Source organism: Glandiceps talaboti, chromosome 17 (assembly GCF_964340395.1).
Source record: "Glandiceps talaboti chromosome 17, keGlaTala1.1, whole genome shotgun sequence".
Taxonomy (NCBI): domain Eukaryota; kingdom Metazoa; phylum Hemichordata; class Enteropneusta; family Spengelidae; genus Glandiceps; species Glandiceps talaboti.
In genome coordinates, this window is record NC_135565.1 from 5,320,623 (window position 1) to 5,340,802 (window position 20,180).

General features: G+C 36.1%; 1 protein-coding gene across 5 annotated transcripts; it reads left to right on the forward strand.

Annotated features, from left to right (window-relative positions):
• The first annotated feature begins 779 nt into the window (after nucleotides 1–779).
• LOC144447948 (uncharacterized) lies at nucleotides 780–19,292 on the forward strand. Of its 5 annotated transcripts, none has more exons than XM_078138064.1 (14): nucleotides 780–808; nucleotides 4,363–4,532; nucleotides 4,964–5,105; nucleotides 5,579–5,656; nucleotides 6,620–6,700; nucleotides 7,313–7,414; nucleotides 8,891–8,967; nucleotides 10,830–10,934; nucleotides 13,240–13,359; nucleotides 13,795–13,996; nucleotides 14,794–14,973; nucleotides 16,186–16,413; nucleotides 17,170–17,477; nucleotides 17,694–19,292. In XM_078138064.1, exons 2-14 carry the CDS (start codon nucleotides 4,407–4,409, stop codon nucleotides 17,826–17,828), a joined length of 1,884 nt encoding a protein of 627 aa, XP_077994190.1. In that variant the 5' UTR covers nucleotides 780–808; nucleotides 4,363–4,406; the 3' UTR covers nucleotides 17,829–19,292. The 5 variants fall into 5 exon arrangements, with proteins under 5 accessions (XP_077994190.1, XP_077994189.1, XP_077994191.1 ...); XM_078138063.1 differs by lacking the exon at nucleotides 780–808 and adding an exon at nucleotides 1,057–1,113; XM_078138065.1 differs by lacking the exon at nucleotides 780–808 and adding an exon at nucleotides 1,057–1,113 and having other exon boundaries at nucleotides 17,173–17,477.
• Nucleotides 19,293–20,180: the final 888 nt, after the last annotated feature.

Sequence of the window (20,180 nt, forward strand, 5' to 3'; positions counted from 1 at the left end):
AGCCGTAACACTCATTTTTGTGCTGTTTTGGTGCTATAAACACTTTTAGCGAGCTACACAAGAACGTTCTGAACAAAATTGTAAATGTATGTAGTAAAGTTGTGGGTGATAAGCAGACTAATTTTAGTGAAATTTTTACATCTCTTGTAGGAAATTAAAGAAAGCTATAGAAATAGTTGATGGTAAATGACACATTATATCATGCATGTCTCAGTACTTTAAACTTCTGACATTAGGGGACGATTCCATGTCCAATATTCAGAACAGTATTAGAACTAAGCAATCCATGTTGTGATACTAACAATAAGAATTTGTTACATAGTGCAAATCTTTTGCATTCCATTCCATCAATTTGTTTTCGATTCATTCGTCATCAATTTTATGAATTGCAACTATATAGTTTGAGCTGCTTCAATTCTTTTTCTTCAGATTTTATTTGCTTGTGCTGTGTTTCTCTGGAGTTGTGATGTTGGAAATCACGCCACTCTCTTGCTTTTTATTCGACAGATAAAGTTTCCCTCTCAACTAGATACAAGCAGGAAAGAGAGAAAACAGTCGTACGAATGATACATTTGATCTGGAAATGGAAAAATTCATCGACTTAATAAACTTGGCAATGACCCTGGTTATGGAAGGCCCCTTTATACCTTTCACTGTGTATATGCCAACACAATGAGCTAGCTGTGGGCCGACCGACCAAGCGACCTTGTTTCGCCAGGGACTGTGTTGTTCATTTGTTTTCGCAATTGGTGTCGTGCGCAAAAGCAATGCCGCGATGACGTCACGATTGGGCTGAGCATCGACAAAGGTAAGAAAATGAGTAAAAAATTACGGCGTTGTTATGCTCATTAAATGTCATCGCCGAGTCGAAGTGAACGGGGTAGGTAATGTATAGATAGTTAGTGTCTCTGCTTATGTTCAAAATTACGAACAGGAGAGATCCCAGCTCGAAGTTTTCGTCGCTTCAATGAGAGCTCCCAGAATGCTTGTTAATTTCCACGGCCCTGTACTCTGAATATGTATACAATGTTGTGCTGCCTTATCCATTGTGTGTTACGCTATTCATGTTGCCGACTACGAGGCATGTTCGTGTCCCGTTGCATGGCGGTCCAGGTTGGTTTCCCAGCGTTCCATAACCCATCTTCCTCTCTTGAAATGTTTAGTTTGGATCAGACAGTGTATATTTGCTTGATTTCGATGATAGTTTACACCCATACACCCAACATTTGGGGGAAAAGTATCGAGCAGGGGGTTACGAGTGACCGAAGAAGCGGCTGTCCAATTCAGGCCATTATTGGGTGTTTGCGTCGGTAGAAAATCGAGGGAAATTTACTCTTTCTCTGTCCGGTCCTAAATCATGTATCTTGACGTTGCCATTTATTCTTTTCGTGAAATATGGATGGAGTATCGTCCCATATTTGAATTGGTGTATCGTCTGTTACTGAAAATCTACACCGTGACTGTCCGTAATTTGCATTTTCTGATGCCAAACGCCATCTTGTTTCGATGTCAGCTTTCTGTCATTTGTACGTAACCCAGTTCTGACCGACTGGAACTACGACATGATATAGTAGACAGAGTAATTAAATTTTGGTAAATAATTGTCCAGTATAGTTGTTTATATAAGTGTAATTGCATATTCGGTATACGGGTAGCGGTTTAGATTTTTTTCCCTTCTAAATATATGCCATATTATTGTTTTGACCCCCCCCCCCCATAACTATTACAGTTGACTGTCCAAAATACTCTTTTCTTGAACCCTCCAAAACTGCTCAGATGTACGTGATATAAAACAAACTTTAACTGATTTATCATAGCATACAGATTTGATGTCTAATTTTCATAATTTTGTCTCATTCAAAATACACCAAATCTTTTTTCTTTTATTTAAAAAATAATTTACACCGAACCTTTACCAACATGTGGCATAAATCTATTCTGGTATTGTAGAGTCAGAGCCTTCCAAGATTGTATTTTAACACCAACTGGCAACACCAGTCTCTAGGCTATGTTGTTGTGGTTAGCCAACCATACAAACTCAAAGATTTGCTCTTTCAGCGTAAATTGTACTGCATTTTTCTAATTTGAAAAAAAAAATCAAATTTGTTGGCAACATTGAGAAAAAGTAATGTCATAATATATTCCTTTGAAAGAATGTAGAGACTATGTTTAATTTTGTTCTTGAAAAATTTCATAAAAGGTACCATTCCAGTATGAGATAATTCAATATTCCCCCCCCCCCAAAAAAAAAGGAAAAAAAAAGTGGGTGACAAAGGAAAGTTCAATGCTATTCATGGCCTAGTAAAGCAAGCAGAATTAATAGTGTAGGTCATTGTTCAATTCTGTGTACTGTTACTAAAAGCCTAATACACCATGCATTGTATACTTGTTGGAATTTTATCAAATACAAGATAGAATTAATTACATTATTTATCACAGCAATCCAAGATTTCATAGCTTAGCAGCGTTACTCACAGCTAGCAGTTTTGAGACTAAAAGTGAAAGCTAGAAGAGTGGAATTTGTAACAAAGACAGACTTTACCTGTGACATGAAGAATACAAATGTAGACCCTTTTGTGTTCTTTACCAGTGACATGACTGGAGTGCCCCCCACCCCCCTGTGTTCTTTACCAGTGACATGACTGGAGTGCCCCCCACCCCCGTGTTCTTAACCTGTGACATGACTGGAGTGCCCCCCACCCCCCTGTGTTCTTTACCTGTGACATGACTGGACCACCCCCTGTGTTCTTTACCTGTGACATGACTGGAGTGCCCCCCACCCCCCTTGTGTTCTTTACCTGTGTCATGAAGAATACAAATGTAGACCCTTTTGTGTTCTTTACCTGTGACATGACTGGAGTGCCCCCCACCCCCCTGTGTTCTTTACCTGTGACATGACTGAATATGGTATATTGGCAGTAATTAGGGACAGATTAACGATCAGAATTTATTTGGGTTTCTGTTCTTTCTGCTTATAAAGGAATTTTGTAACTGTTAATGGTGTAAGCTTTGTAAATACAATATACATTTTTTGTGTGTGTATTAACGATTTCCCAGAACAAGTTTTACATTTTTGTATAATAGTTTTTCGTTTTATATGTTTTATAATTAAATTTAGTATATACATGTACCCAAACAGCCAGACAGAACTAAAACCCACCCCTCTGTCTCTTCTCAATGCAATTACACAGAATATATTTGGACAAAGTCTTCTATCTGTTTGATAATTAACCTGAACAACCAGGCAGAACAACAAATTTGGGCCACATTTTCTGTCTGTTTGATAATCAACCCCAATATAACAACCGGAAAGAACAAACCAAATTCTGACTGTTATTTGGTTCCAGCTAGCCAGATTAATATTTGTCAAACAAACTTATATAATGTAAGCTGTTAGTTCCTCAACTCCCTATGTACAGTATATGTGTACACGTACAGACAGTGTACAATTCAAGCTTCCACTGATCACATAGGGTTTTCACAAAGTTTTGGAGCATACATCCACATCATAAATGTAAGGTGAGTGGGTGGGTGGGTGGGGGTATTTTAAAATCAAAATACAGGGATAGTCTACATGTGTATTGAAAGAGTTGTACTACATGTAGTAAAGGTTATATGCATACACTGAACAGTGAAAGCCATAGCTCTCTTTCAAAAAAGACATCTTTAAATAAGTTAAATATATCATAGACTGAGTAAAACTGTAAATATTTAAAAAGTAGCTGTCCATGGGTAGGACAGTAGCTGACACTATGGCCATCGGCAGGTGTTATGTAAAAACACTGCATAGGTTGAAAGATCCATGATTCCATGATTCAATCTCGGGCTCCTCCATTAGTGTCATCTCATCAGTAAAACTGTAAGGAAAGGATAGGATCACACAAGTGCTGGGCCAACTCACTAAGAAAGTTCTCTTTTCACCCAAATGTTGACCCTTATATCTGTCACAGGTCTTTACCTGAAACCTTTCTTATATAAACAATCTCTCTCATTTCCATGTTTTAACACATGTATATACATTATCATTCTGTGGCTATATGACTTTCACTATCAACAATGACAAGATTTAGCAGGCTACAAAAGTTACGCATTGTTGACTTGTGTTTTGACTAACACATTGACTTGTGGGTATGATGTAGATCAGTACTATATCATGTGTTTCCATAGTAACCACAGAAAAGCGAGGGAGAATCTGTTGGGTTCTCCACGAAGCTAAAATAATGTGGGCTGGAATCTCCGTTGATTGAAGTGATGCTATCAGTCATCTCACGATCCACAAATCACTAAGTTTTATCCATACATACAAATTTCACCTTTCTCTTAAATGATGTAATAATCCTATGATTGGTTTGTGTTCCCTAGAATTCAAGAGTTTGTGATTGTTATCCCATAATACCTTTATCACCATGGATACAACAGCTGATGGTCATCACAAAGCCCTAGATACGACCACGATGAGTTCCAATGAACAAGAAGTGATTGGTATGTTACTGGCTCAGTCTAATACCGATATGCAGCCAGTTAGTGTCAATGTAAGTACTACATAATTATACAGTATACAAGTTGGAAGCCAGTTGAAACAAACTTGACTGGCTCATTGAGTCAACAAAAATCTTACGAACATACAACTGTCGACATCAGACCGTGGACAAAACGGAACGTGTTACAAACAGGGAAAGTAAACAACTATATTGGATTAATAACACTTGGCACAGCATGTTGGAAGTACAGAGACTTGTATTATATTCCATCAAAAATCTTACAAAACATTGCTACATTTTATCAAATTGCACTGGTATAGGTACGTATTATAGCCTAACTCAACAAAATTTTGAAATATATTTTAATCCATCTACCCGTCATCCACATGATGGCTGATAAAAAACATTGGTGAAGTATAAGACTGGAAGGAAACCATATTGGTAGGGTATTGCTGTAAAGGAAATTCCTTGTATCTTTATAGACAACAGAAGCAGATGGACAATCAGTAGCAGTTTCCATAGCAACTGGTATATCAGCTGATGGTAAACTACAAGTAGTTGAAGGTCAAAGCTTACAGGCCGTGACCTTACCTGATGGCACAACAGCATACATACAACATAAAGGTTAGAATCATTCATGTGATTATATTTTGACAATAATCAATATTCATTTTCTGTGATTTTAAGAATTCCAGACGGCGCATGGTCAAGTGCCACTGTCTAAACCTGGACATATTAACTGTCTTATTTTTGTGTCGTATGTATAAAGAAGTGCACAACTACATTTTGTATGAGTCTTGTGATATTGCACTTTCTGAAAAAATAATTGCTATGGTTGTAGAGAAATTACATGTGTAAAGCTGTGAATGTCAGTATTTGGTTTTATACTCACTTCAAGGGACAAAAAAATAAGAATATGATTCTAAATGAGTTTTATGCATTGTCTAGTAATTATTTAGACTGAGAAATTGGTGTCAAGTTTGACTTACGTACATTTGTACACTGTAACATAACTTTAACACTAGCATACATATATCTTAGGAATACATTGATTTCTGTTGAGTTTTAAGATTTCACTGGTTTGTGATTTTTCACAGATGGCAGTCTTGTTGAAGGACAAGCTGTACAACTTGAAGACGGTACAACGGCATACATTCAACACATCACAGAAAAAGGTAAAGGAGTTAACATCGATTATGATGTTACCAGATATAGCAGCTTTTCCCATTAGCTATCAGATGCTGATCACCCAATCAAATGAATAAACAATTCTTTTCAAAGTGACAACTACTACAGCGATAATCAAGGTTTTTGCTCTCTAGAAAGACAAAATTGAAAATATAGTCACAACGTGTGTTGATATAAGTTATTGATGGACATTGGTTTGATTGTACTCACAATAGAGTAGTGTTTCTCATGACTTCCATAAGCTTGCTTTGTAGGTATACAGTATACATAGTGGTCATTAGTTCATTTAATTCTAGGCCATCAGCCCATAATACAATGTACAAAAATGTTTAAAGACATTGAGTTGACGGGAAAAAAAATTAAAATGTACAGTACTCAAATATGTCTGTGTACTTTCTTACATTGTTTCATTTGGTGTAATAAATAAACCACTAACCTTTGTATAATAACAATGTCATCAGATGTCGATAGATTTAGGAATTTACGTTCACTAGCCAGCTCAAAAAGATTCTTGGAATATAAATGTACTTGGTTCTGAAGTGGTCAAAAAAGGAGTAAAGTAAAAAATGGTATTCATCTTCATCAAGCTTGCTGTGTACACTTTAGGGACTTCCAGTTACGTAGTAATTACAACAAAGATACTTCTATCACTCACTTGTGTAATCTTCCACATCAAACAACATTTACTTTGTGTCTCTCTTAAAACCTTGTAAAAGTTGTTTTATACATTAAAAAAATCCAAAATCAATACCCAATTCTCATTTATATGGCCACTTTAATAATGAAACAAAACATAATTACTGCTCTGTGTGTGTGGGGGGGATACTGGTGGTGGTAGGAATTGGTTCAACAAGTACCTGCTTACATGCAACTCTAAAGAACAAAAATAAGACTTATTGATTTCATCACAAATATTGAAGCCAAACAACTTTTTTTGCTGACGTTTACAGAAGGTGAAACTGGTTTTGAGGAGGGTCAAACAGTGCAGCTAGAAGATGGAACCACAGCTTACATACAGAGGGCTACAAGAGGTAGGAATTGAAACTTGACTGTATAATTTAGAGGTTTGTGTGGTGTTACTACGAAACTATAGTTTAGGTACTCTGTTTTCCGTCAACAGTGTAACGAGTCTAAATCTACACCCTCAAGCTGCTTTATCAAGAAATTTGATACAAATTGTAATTAGAATTATAAATTTCAAGTAAAATGTAACAAAATCTAGGAAATAAGACATTCACACAGCATGAAAGGTATCAAATCTTTGCAGTTTTTAACCCTTACAACACCGTCTCTTCATATCTTCCGGGTTCCCCAGGCCACATCTGCATATATGCAGACAAGTTTACTCATTTGCATAAGCCCAATTTTCAAGTCTTCACCTCATATCTGGGTAAATCAATATTCATTTGACAATATATATATATATGTACTGGTTGGATAAGGAAAAAGTAGTCGCTGGTAGCATGTTTTATTCATTTCAAATTCACGTTAAAATTGATAATTGTAGGGTAGGTAAGATCCTACTCTGTAGTGGAAAATGTCCTTGGCCTAGGGAGTCTTTTGCACGAAGAGTCTATAGCATCTTAAGGGTTAAATCCACAATTTGTTATTTATTAATTATTTGTTGGTATTTGTTTACTCAGCTGATGGCCAGACATTACAAGCAGTACAGTTGGAAGATGGTACGACTGCATATATCCAGACACAACCAACGGGAGAAGCGTACGGTGAACAGCCACATCCAGGTCAGATATCCTAAATTATATAACATCTCTAGAAAATACAGACTGTAAAATTAGTTTTACAAGTTACAGGCTCCAGAGATATTGTAATTACATAGTGTCTTTCATTTACAGGTAAACAGTGAGTGTTTACCAATGGACTCACTGTAACTTATACATTTATAGGCTGGCTTGGTGTTTCACTCATGGGACATTATGTTTTTGACACAAAGATAGACATATTTCAACTCAAGACTAGCAATAACAGAGACACAATAAACACAGTAGGATCCTTTGCCCAATCACATTGAACACTGATAAGCATTGCTATTCTTTCACAGTGCAGTAAAAACAGACTTCTAATGAAAACATTACACATAGACTTGATGATTTTAATGGCGGCAATTGTTTATTTTCTAACTGATAATCAACATTTCAACTTGACTACTTCTACATCCCCACTGCATGGCACCTATGTAATTGTTTCTTTTGCATTAGAAGTCGTGTGAGGGTGTGTATCAAATGTCACATTACATGAGTGAAACACCAAGCCTACACTTTTTTAGCTGTAAATGTGACATTACATGAGTGAAACACCAAGCCTACACCATTTAGCTGTAAATGTCATATTACATGAGTGAAACACCAAGCCTACACCATTTTAGCTGTAATGTTCAATGTCGATCATTTTGCAAACTGAGGTTGTTGTTTTACTCACAAAGTAACAACACTTTTATTGCTGAACACAGCAGGGTTGTGATTAAAGAGAGAGTTTTATTAATTAAGTATATTGTGGTTTTGAAAACTTCTCTCAATAACAACCATGATGTGCTCCATAAGTAAAAGTGTTGTTATATCTATCACGTAAACCAACAACATAAACTTGCAAAAACGATAGACTCTGATTGTTTTTACATTTGATTATATCCACAGTACAAAATCATTGCCATTACCAACTTGTGTAATGTGTCTCTTCAACACATTATAGTGTTAGTTTGTGTCTATCTTAGACCTAAAATAAAATTGTGTGGGTCCCGTTACGCTTAATTTTAGAATAGGTGGGGTAGGTAGATTTTTTGTTTTTTTTAACATTTTTTTTTCATATGTGAGTGTCTAGTTCAGGTAGTTATGTTTTCTGTTGTTTTCCATATGGTCTCTGTGTTACTGGTTTCTTCTCATCAGATGTACAGCCATTACAGATTGGAAGAATAGTTTTGTATTATCTTTTTAAGTTGATGTCAGTTTCTGCAACCATTATTTCTCGCGAGACTTCACAATTTTCCCAATTTTATTATTTTTTTCTTGACTACATATCTAAAAGTTTCAGGTCGGTCGAAAGTGAAAAACTATGTGGGGTCGGGTAACTGGAACCAAACACTTTTTTTTTGATAGCAGAAAGCTTGGTTACCATAGTAGTATTTATAACCAATGGAGTCATGAATTTATCAAGGCATTGATTGTTCTGTTTTTTATAACACTATTTGTGTACTCCTTGTGTAGATGGCACACACTTCGATGGCACAGATGACCCAGTGGATCCTAATTCAATAAGTGCTCTGGAACACTATGCGCAACAGGTAGGTCAAAGTTCAAAGGTCATAGTCATATCTAAGTTATGAAGGTAATTTCAATGGGTCTGAGGACATGTAAACCACAGTACCTTGTGTTGGGGGGTTGGGAGAGATAGACAGAGATAGAGATAATGTATATGCTTGTGTTTATATGTGTGATCTATGAAATGTATTTTATATCATTTTTCAATATGTGGTTACCATAAAAATCAACGTTTATTCGGTAAAATTACGTGGTAGGAGCGTGGAACACTTCCATGTTCATAATCGTTGATCTCCAGCTGAAGTCAGCGCTGTCATTCATGACCTATATATTACATGTATCTGAAATTTGCATTGCACTACCCTTATATGGGGAAAATAGTGACGTATTCGAAGCGGGACATGCATGATGTCATGGCATATCATGAATATTGATCAGCTCAGTATGCGTGGAGATTTCAACTTTCGCATCATTGCAAATTGTGCAATTACGATTGATACGATGACTATTTGTAGTTCTCATTTTCAGCAATCCATCGATGAGTTTTTAGTTTTAAATTCCGATCGGCCTAGTTTTGTTAGAACGGGGTTTTTGGAGACCATCCTACGTGAATGTCTCCTCCCCCCGATCTGGAACATGAACAACAACTGCGATTTATAGTCGCCACACACAGAGTACATGCCCAGAGTTCCGACAATAGCTTGGCGATGTTTTGGAGGGCATTGAAAGAATGACAATAAAATAAGATCGATTATTTTACAAAATAAAAATAAAAATAAGCTGTCGATATTTTTCCCACCTTATCTTATTATTCTCGTGCAGCTTTCAGAGAAATTCCCGGGTTTTTATTTCATAATCTCCAACACGCAGTTTCATTGTTTTTGTCCGATGATCTATTCAACTGCCGACCACGTCTGTTTTACCTCCATGACTTTATCGACTGCTGTAACATATAAAATATTTGCTCGAATTTTCGCCTTGTGATTTCTAAAACAAAGTAGGTCTGCTGCTCAGACGTGAACGGATCTAGCTACTTTAGTTGGCGACACCGGTCGTCTGATCCGTGTGCAGGTACTAGGTGGGGTTACGTGTTTTATTGTCTCGGATCTAGTGAATGGTTACAAATTAGCAAGCAATTTAACGTTAACGTCAAAGCTCAACATCAGGAGGCATTTGTCATCTCTGGGGTACGTTAGTTTTTGTCAATTCATTGTAGTTTTGAACAATCTCAAGTTTGAATTAGCTGCATTAATTAAGCGAAATAGAAGTGGTGGTTTCTTCAATGCCCTCCAAAACATGTACTTTGTAGCGACTATAAATTGTTCCGGAGGAGATATTCAGGTAGGATGTTTTTATAAAAACGTTCTAAGAAAACAAGACCAGTTAGAATTTGTAATTAAAAAAATATTTTTGTATTGTACTACTTGTAGTCACAACAAAAAACTTAATATTTTTTCAAGATTTTGATGTGCACAGACTTAACAAAATTGTTGCAATAATAATTGTTGTACAAATAACCAAACGAACTGTTACTTATAAATATATTTTTGCATACATTTTTTAAATGTGTGTGTTTTTTTATTCTATTTTATTTATTTGGAGCCAACTGGCCAAAATACAAATAGAAATGAAAATGAATTTTTTTTCTTCACTCGCCTGACTATTTTCAGGAGAGGTATTAAATCACTCGCCTACCACTCGCCTGGATGGTTTCAGGAGAGGGATTTTTAGCTCTCCTGCCATTTTCAAAAGACATGCCCTGATGCTGTGACTGTCTTGTGTACAAAGTTGTAGACTGGACTTGTAATGTGAATTTGATGTACTACACTCAGTGTGCTAGGTATGAACTTCTTCTCATCCACTTTCATTTCAACTTTCACCCCAGGCTTCAACTGAGCATGCAGCAGCTGATGGCACTCTACCAGATGGTACACATGGTGACTTGGATGGAAAGAAGGGGATAGCATCTCTAACAGTTAAAACAGTTAAGGTTGGAAATTAGTTATAATCAGAAATGATATCAGATACTTGTGTGGTGGTTACAAAGGAATAAAATATCACATCACTCCATTTATGGGTCACAATTTTCCCAGTTACTAGTAGTTACCCAAGGGCTATAGTTTAGTTTACACAATCACGCAGTCAGATTATCATTTTATACAAAAAAACACAAGTGCATGGGTTGAAAAAAAAAATTGTACATGTATTTAATAACATTTTTTTATTGGGCATTTTGTATCCAGTGTCTGTGAACGATAGTCTCAGCCTTCTTCAATCACCTAGTATCCAGTGTCTGTGAATCCATATTTGAACATTAGTTTCAGCCTTCTTCAATTGCCTAGTATCCAGTGTCTGTGAATCCATATTTGAACATTAGTCTCAGCCTTCTTCAATCACCTAGTATCCAGTGTCTGTGAATCCATATTTAAACATTAGTCTCAGCCTTCTTCAATTACCTAGTATCCAGTGTCTGTGAATCCATATTTGAACATTAGTCTCAGCCTTCTTCAATTACCTAGTATCCAGTGTCTGTGAATCCATATTTAAACATTAGTCTCAGCCTTCTTCAATCACCTAGTATCCAGTGTCTGTGAATCCATATTTAAACATTAGTCTCAGCCTTCTTCAATTACCTAGTATCCAGTGTCTGTGAATCCATATTTAAACATTAGTCTCAGCCTTCTTCAATTACCTAGTATCCAGTGTCTGTGAATCCATATTTAAACATTAGTCTCAGCCTTCTTCAATCACCTAGTATCCAGTGTCTGTGAATCCATATTTAAACATTAGTCTCAGCCTTCTTCAATTACCTAGTATCCAGTGTCTGTGAATCCATATTTAAACATTAGTCTCAGCCTTCTTCAATTACCTAGTATCCAGTGTCTGTGAATCCATATTTAAACATTAGTCTCAGCCTTCTTCAATTACCTAGTATCCAGTGTCTGTGAATCCATATTTGAACATTAGTCTCAGCCTTCTTCAATCACCTAGTATCCAGTGTCTGTGAATCCATATTTGAACATTAGTCTCAGCCTTCTTCAATCACCTAGTATCCAGTGTCTGTGAATCCATATTTGAACATTAGTCTCAGCCTTCTTCAATCACCTAGTATCCAGTGTCTGTGAATCCATATTTAAACATTAGTCTCAGCCTTCTTCAATCACCTAGTATCCAGTGTCTGTGAATCCATATTTAAACATTAGTCTCAGCCTTCTTCAATCACCATGTATCCAGTGTCTGTGAATCCATATTTAAACATTAGTCTCAGCCTTCTTCAATCACCTAGTATCCAGTGTCTGTGAATCCATATTTAAACATTAGTCTCAGCCTTCTTCAATCACCAAGTATCCAGTGTCTGTGAATCCATATTTGAACATTAGTCTCAGCCTTCTTCAATCACCTAGTATCCAGTGTCTGTGAATCCATATTTGAACATTAGTCTCAGCCTTCTTCAATTACCTAGTATCCAGTGTCTATGAATCCATATTTGAACATTAGTCTCAGCCTTCTTCAATTACCCAGTATCCAGTGTCTGTGAATCCATATTTGAACATTAGTCTCAGCCTTCTTCAATCACCCAGTATCCAGTGTCTATGAATCCATATTTAAACATTAGTCTCAGCCTTCTTCAATTGCCTAGTATCCAGTGTCTGTGAATCCATATTTTAACATTAGTCTCAACCTTCTTCAATTGCCTAGTATCCAGTGTCTGTGAAGCCATATTTCCTCTTACCATAGAGTAATTTTCCATTTCTGCACCTCAAGCTGTGCTTGCAGAGATTAGGTTCTCTTTGAGTCTACTTAATTATTATTATTATTATTATACAGTCTCCCAATGGACACTCATTTTCTATTGTATTAAAGTGGTCATACGGATGAGAATTGGCTGTTTATTAATTGGACTTATAATTGATAAAACAACTTTAAAACTATGTTTTTCTACGTGAAAGAATATATACCAAGTCCTTGTTTGTAACTCAAGATATTGCGGTACATTAAAATTAGTTGCCAAATGTTTGTTATTGTATGTACAGTAATAAACTTTAACACTTTTTGCATCATTTTTGCAATTTTTTGAGTTACAAACACAGACTTGGTATATGTTATTTCACATTGTTTTTTCAAGTAGAAAAACATATATAGTGAAAGTGTATTATAAATGAAAATTCCAAAATAAATACTAATTCTAATCCATATGGCCTTTTAAAACATTTGTCACTTATCCATGAATACAAGGTAGTAATATAGATAAATTAATTGTGACTAATATGTTTTATTAACTATTTATTTATTAGGGTGTTTCATCAAGTATACCAAGCAGTTTATTAAAAGCAGCTACAGACATGACAAATAAAGCATTCCGCTGTACACATGACGGATGTGGTCGAATGTATACAACGGCACATCATCTTAAGGTATGCATGCCAGTTTAAATATTATGTTATACACTTGACAGATATGTGAACGGTATATCAACTCTAAAGAGAATGCCGTCCAGGAAACACAGATATTTTCACAAACTTTGGGTTCAGAGAATCATTTCAAGATTTCACAATACATAAATTTTGCACATTTGCAAAGAAACACCAAATTGAAAATCTATTTCACCTCTGTTGTTCTTATACTAGACCACTGTTGCATCATGGGACTCAACAGACATGCATATGTATTAGATTTACACTGAATATTCATGACTATCTATCTAAAGATAATAAGCACTAAGGGGTCATGAATATTCAAATACAGTGTTGTGTTCTGTACTTCTTTCTCCATCATATTGTTTTCAAGATTATAAGGAATGTTGAATGGCCATCTCACCGTGAACCTGTCCTTTGCCTTTTCTTTCGTAGGTACATGAAAGGGCCCATACTGGTGACAGACCATACAAATGTGAACACCCTGGATGTGGTAAGGCGTTTGCTACAGGTTATGGCCTTAAAAGTCATACCAGAGTCCATACAGGTGAAAAGCCATACAAGTGTCCTGAAGAAAGCTGTCAGAAGGCGTTCAAGACATCGGGAGATCTACAGAAACATGTCAGAACACATACAGGTAATGTATTAGCAGATATAAAGGAATATGAGATGATTTTATACATGTACAATGTACAGGGTAGTGGTGAGGGAGGAGAAGGGCATTTCAAGACATTGGGAGATATACAGAAACATGTCAACACATACAGGTAATGTATACAGAGATAGAAAGGAGTATGAGACGATTTTACATGGGGGGGGGGGAGGAGATGTACAGAAACATGTTAGAACACATAAGGTAATGTATTCAGATATAATAATAATAACGTTGGGTTCTTATATAGCACTTTCCCAGGCCATGCTCAAAGCGCTTTACAATTAATTGAATTATTACTCCTGGTTCGGATCAGAAATGGCACAACAGCCCGTTAGTCTTCCTCAACTCCGCGGGGAGCATACAATCCATTGCAGCCATTTAAGCGCATAGGATAAAAGCCTTCACATTGCAACCGTCATCCTACCAGGTCCTATAGAAAGGAGTATGAGATGATTTTCTACAGGGTGGCGGTGGGGGTGGAGGGGGACAGGATATCTACAGAAAGCCATATTTGAATATTCATGACTAATTAGTGTCTATTCCTTTTTGATAAATGTAGATAGTCATGAATATTCATTTGTGCTGTCATATTTACTGTAGAAAGTATACAGAATGAAAACAATCTCGATGAAAGAGCCAGCTGAAATGCAGAAATATTTAGAAATTAAAGCTCTTTCTATTGCCATATACATACACTCCAGAAAGTAACATGCAGAATGAAAACATTTTCAAATTCACAACTACTTTAACAATTGTTTTGAACAATTTCTTCCTTATAGGAGAAAGACCGTTTAAGTGCCCTTTTGAAGGATGTGACAGAGCATTTACAACATCAAACATCCGAAAGGTTCACATACGAACACATACTGGAGAACGTCCATATGTGTGTCAGGAAGAAGGATGCGGAAGAGCATTTGCTAGTGCTACAAATTATAAAAATCATATGAGAATACATACAGGTAATTATGAGTGACAAAATACACTGTACAAAATTATGTACCTGTGATTACTCATATTGGTGTGTTCATGTACTACGAGTACAATGTCTTTGTGTCTTTGTCTCTTGTGACACTTATCTGTTAAAAGACCGGACATTCGATAAACGGAATACGCCGTATACCAAAAAACCTTGTTGTATAGCTGTGTGTGCAAATGAGTGCCATATAAATCGTGGTGCTATGTTTGCCGAGCCTTGTGTGACTCTGGGATAGCTTGTGGACAGACAGGGAAAGCTTTGACAGTTCCACAGCAACGTGATATGGAGTGTGCAATATAACCCTGTCACATAGTCCCAATCACGAATGGAATTCTGTAGAAATGTGTAACTGTTTTTATGTGTGTATTAGTCTGCATAAAACAAAAGTCACAGTGAGCATTTCCCAGCTCAAAAAAAGTAAAAAGAAAATACACTGCTATATTTCGTGTAATATTTTTCTGCTCTTGATAACCATTTGTAATAGCAACAGACCCCATGAGGGCGGAGTGCCAGAGTTGGTACTTGGGGTACTTAACTTACTAGTTACACTCATGTTTGCAGTGTTTTCTGCTACACTTTCAACTACTTAATTGTGTGAAAATACAGTTGCAGAGAATACTGCAGAACCATTGCAAATTAAATTACATCATATCAAATACTTATAAAATAGTTTTCTGTAGAAATATGTGATTTTGTTTATATGTGTATTCCTTTGCATATAAATAAATTGCTAGGAACAAATCCCAGTCCAAAAAAAAGGTCAGAAAAAAATACGCCATTTGTACTTGACTGTGTGTTATGAGGTTGTCATAGTATAACCCAAACAGATATTGGTGTCAGTGTACGTATACTAGTCTACACACTTCCCATATTGAATTTTCTTTTAACAAGAAAATGTACAATCAAAACATTCTTTCGTTGCTCTGGAACCATGTTTTAGTTCCGAACTCGGCACATAAATTTTTTTTTTAAAAATAGGTAATACCGGTATACCAGGTAGATTATTTATGCTCTGAGTTCAGAGTAGTCTAAAAGTTACACCGTGGCGAGGCACTCTTACACATCGGTCAACATTGGATACAGCAGGCCTGTGAGGGCGGAGCATCATGACGTTATCTAACAGTCTAAGTTCAGAACTATAAATACAGAAAAAAGAAAAAGTAATGTCATTGTGTTTTCTTTTGTTTGTGTCTAGGTGAAAAACCTTATGTGTGTACAGTGGCAGGATGTGGCAAACGTTTTACTGAGTATTCAAGTTTATACAAACACCATGTAGTACATACGCATTCCAAACCATACATTTGTAATCATTGCGGCAAGACATACAGACAGACATCAACACTAGCCATGCATAAACGGACTGCCCATGGTGATACTGATGCTACCGAAGAAAGCGAAGCTCAGTTGTTTGCCCAACAACAAGGTAATTAACACGAAAACAGAGATGTTAACTGTTGATAGTTTTGAGAACTTTGAAATTTCTGTGGGTGCTTTGGTTTGCCAAGGCCCCCGAATAAACATCGAACATCTCATGTGCCTAATCTAATTATTAGATTAGGTACATGACAAATTTCGGTGCTTGCTGCAATTAGTTGCAGCAACTAATATTAAATTACGTAGGCTGTTAAATTTAACACCTCCTGTTGAAAATAATGACAGAAGTGCAACATGCAGTAAACACTACACTTCTGCTGTGTCTAATCTAACTACATATCAGTGCACATGTTATCTTATCTTCAAACATATGACAGCAAAGTCAAGATTGTACATCATTCTTGTGTGGAAATTTACTTTGTTTTCTTTTTTAATTAAAAAAATAGTACTATACAGTGACATTTCTTACTTCCTTGACTTTGTGTATTGACTGGTTGTTTGTGGCCCGAGTGTTTAGCTCGTACGCCTCTTACCTCTGCAGTCTGAGTTCGTATGTAAGAAGGGTGATGCTCAGTTTGACCCTGATGAACACAGGTTTCCCCCGGTACTCCAGTTTCCTCCTGCTTCTTTAACGCTATGGTACTAGGGCACTGCTCTTGTGGTGACCATTCAACCATTCAAATTTCAGAATTTATTTGGATGAATAAAGATTATTATTGAATGCAATTACTTGCAAAACAAAGTAAAAACCCGAAACGGACAAATAGTAAGTGCAATTTTTGACAAAATTTTGTGTTTTTTATAGCAGTTGCTGTTGGGGAAGCTGTTGCTGCAGCGGCTGCAGTTGCTGCTGCTGCAGGTATACCACCTGCAAAACGAGCACGTATCCAGTACCAGCTGAATGCCCAGGGTGAAGTAACCCAAGCGCCTGCCCAACTGACGGATGGTACCGCTGGTGATGGCACTGGGGAAAATGCTGATGTTGTTACCCCGGTGACTTTAGTGTCCAGTGTGTCTCATGATGGTGTTGTCACGACAACAGATACGGAAGCTGCCATAGCAGCAATGCAGGCTGCAGCAGAGAGTGATCCAACTCAAATAACCACAATACAGGTACGTTGATATGAACTTGCTGACTGTCATACTCTAAGACATCATTTTTACAAATGTTTTATATTTTATTGATTTCACAATTCATCATCTTATCAGAAATTGCCATTTCTCACAATTTTGTCATTTTTTTACATTTAATTGCTTATCCAAGTAATGAATATTCAATCTAACATAGATTGTAAAAAAAATGTATGCTTCTATCTCTTTCAACTACAGCTAACAGACCCTCAACAACTAGAAGAAGCAGTAGCAGTGGGGTTACAGCAGCAGGATGGAACGGCCCAACAGGATGGTGTTCAAATAACAGAAGATCCAACACCAACAGAAGCCATCATAACATACCAAGCATAGAGACATATGGATCATACTGTCAACACAAATACATTTTCACTTGTTTCATAGAAAAAAAAGAAAAAACACAAAAACATATAGTTATTAATGTGTCTTTTGAAACCATTCTGTTTATGAATATGAAACTCTAGTCACTAACTTAACAAAATTTAGTCTAGTTGTAGAGTCTTTGACCAAAATTTGCAGAAATTCTGAAAAGGGATAAAGAGTTGACAACATTTTGTTAAAAGATGCGGTGAATTTCACTCTTATTTTCCTGTTTTCGAGAGTCGTAGGCATAAGATAATCAACAAATTGAAGTATTTCAACTGCCAAGTAAATATTTTTAACCTCTGTGTGAATTCTTTGTGAGAGTTTGAATGAAATGTAATATTTTCTATGCTGTTTCTTGCATTCAAGTGGCGCAAACTGAGTTTGTTAGTTTTTAACTTAAGAGAAAATACTTTGATTTAAATGAATTATTCTGGTGTAATGGTAATTAGTATGTTCTTGTATGACAGTACAATAATGTACATGTACTCTGGCATTGTTAGAACATTGATTGCATTGTAGCGATTTCCTTACCATTTTGAGTGCATATAATTAGAATAAATTACGTCATCTTATCATTTATAAGTTATATACTAATACCAGGTTTGAGTTCAGTCAATTGTTACAGTAAGTAATAGTTACAACTGCCGACATCAGACCATGGATGGAGAGAACCTGTTACAGAGAAAGTAAACAACTGAATTGGATTATTAACACTTGGCACAGCATTTTAGAAGTACAGAGACTTATATTACATTTCATGGTTTGATAAGAACAGTTTTATGGCCACTTTACATAATAGTTAACATTCACAAACAAATTTGAAGTTCCCCTGGTATTGCATGTACACATAAAGAGGCCATAAAACTGTTCTTTATCAAACCATAAAAATGTATTGGAGGTCTCTGCTGTTCCACCGTACTGTGCCAAGTGTTATTAATCCCATTCATTTGTTTACTTTCCCTGTTTGTAATAGGTTTCGTTTGTCCACGGTATGATGTTGACAGTTGTACGTATGTTTCAGTAAGCAGCAAATGTTACGCCAAAAACCATATAAACTCAGTTTGTGCCCCTTTTAATAAACCATCCTGTTTTCATGAAATTTATAATGTCTTCATTTCGGCATTTTAGAGTTATATACATAGTAATAAGAATATGCCTTAGAATACCAAATACAGGAGATACATCACTGCGTAGCATGTGAAAGCTCTAAATCAGCTAGTACTCAATTGACTGTTTATTGACCAAATTCAAGCGTTTAATGACTTCCAAAGTTTTCAGTCCTCTATTGGGTAATAAAACATTGTCGATTTCCTTTAAAACAAGTCGGTGAACCTCAAATTTCTATTATTCAAAGGACAAGCTTTCATATGGCCAAGTTTGAGAGATTTGAAGAACTTTGATATTCAGGGAAAATGATCTCTGATTTGCATATTTTACAATTTGCATATTGTATCATTTGCATATCGTACTATTTGCATATTATACTATTTGCATATCATACCATTTGCATATTGTACTATTTGCATATCGTACCATTTGCATATTCTACTATTTGCATATCGTACCATTTGCATATTCTACTATGTGCATATTGTACTATTTGCATATTCTACCAAGGTCAGAAGTACTATTTATGTGTAACTTGGTTTTTATAACCACCAATGATATCAACCATTCTTAAGTCAAAGTATTACTGAAAGGGGAACACCACTCCAGGAAATAAAGGTATTTTCATAAATTTTGGGTTCTGGAGAGTTATTTCACATCATATACTTATTGCTTGGTTGCCAAGAATCACTAAATTGTGCATCTTTTTCACCACTGTTGTTCTTTCAGTGGTCCACCATTGCATCATGGGTACTTAGCATACATGAATATTTATTAGATGCACACTGAATATTCATGACTCCTAAGAGCTTATTTCCTTCAGATAAATAGTCACTGAATGTTCATTTATTTCCTGAAGAGGTAGTCTAGTAACTGTATATGGGGTTGCTCTCTACAATATATCTCTCCACGTATAGTCAAATGGACAAATTGTACTGAAAATTTAGAATCGCCTGCTGGGGAAAGGATCAATGTTGTATGTCAGTAGTATTTCATTGCACACTGACAGGCTGACATAATTGGTTACTTTGTTCAGTTTACTACAAACTGTGAACCTCTAGTCTTAAAGTTACATTAGAACATGATGACATCGTCACATTTATATCAGTGCTCCAATAGTATTTAACTACCACTGTTGGTGGTAAGAATGAAATGCTGTCTAAAGAAAACCATTTGACTACATGTACTGTGGAGAGCGATACAGAAATGAGA

Coding starts and splice junctions, on each gene's coding strand:
- LOC144447948 (XM_078138064.1), top strand. CDS start 4,407: ATGGATACAACAGCTGATGGTCATCACAAAGCCCTAGATACGACCACG. Junction 7,415..8,890: donor CGGTGAACAGCCACATCCAG/GTCAGATATCCT, acceptor CTCCTTGTGTAG/ATGGCACACACTTCGATGGC. Junction 16,414..17,169: donor GTTGTTTGCCCAACAACAAG/GTAATTAACACG, acceptor TGTTTTTTATAG/CAGTTGCTGTTGGGGAAGCT.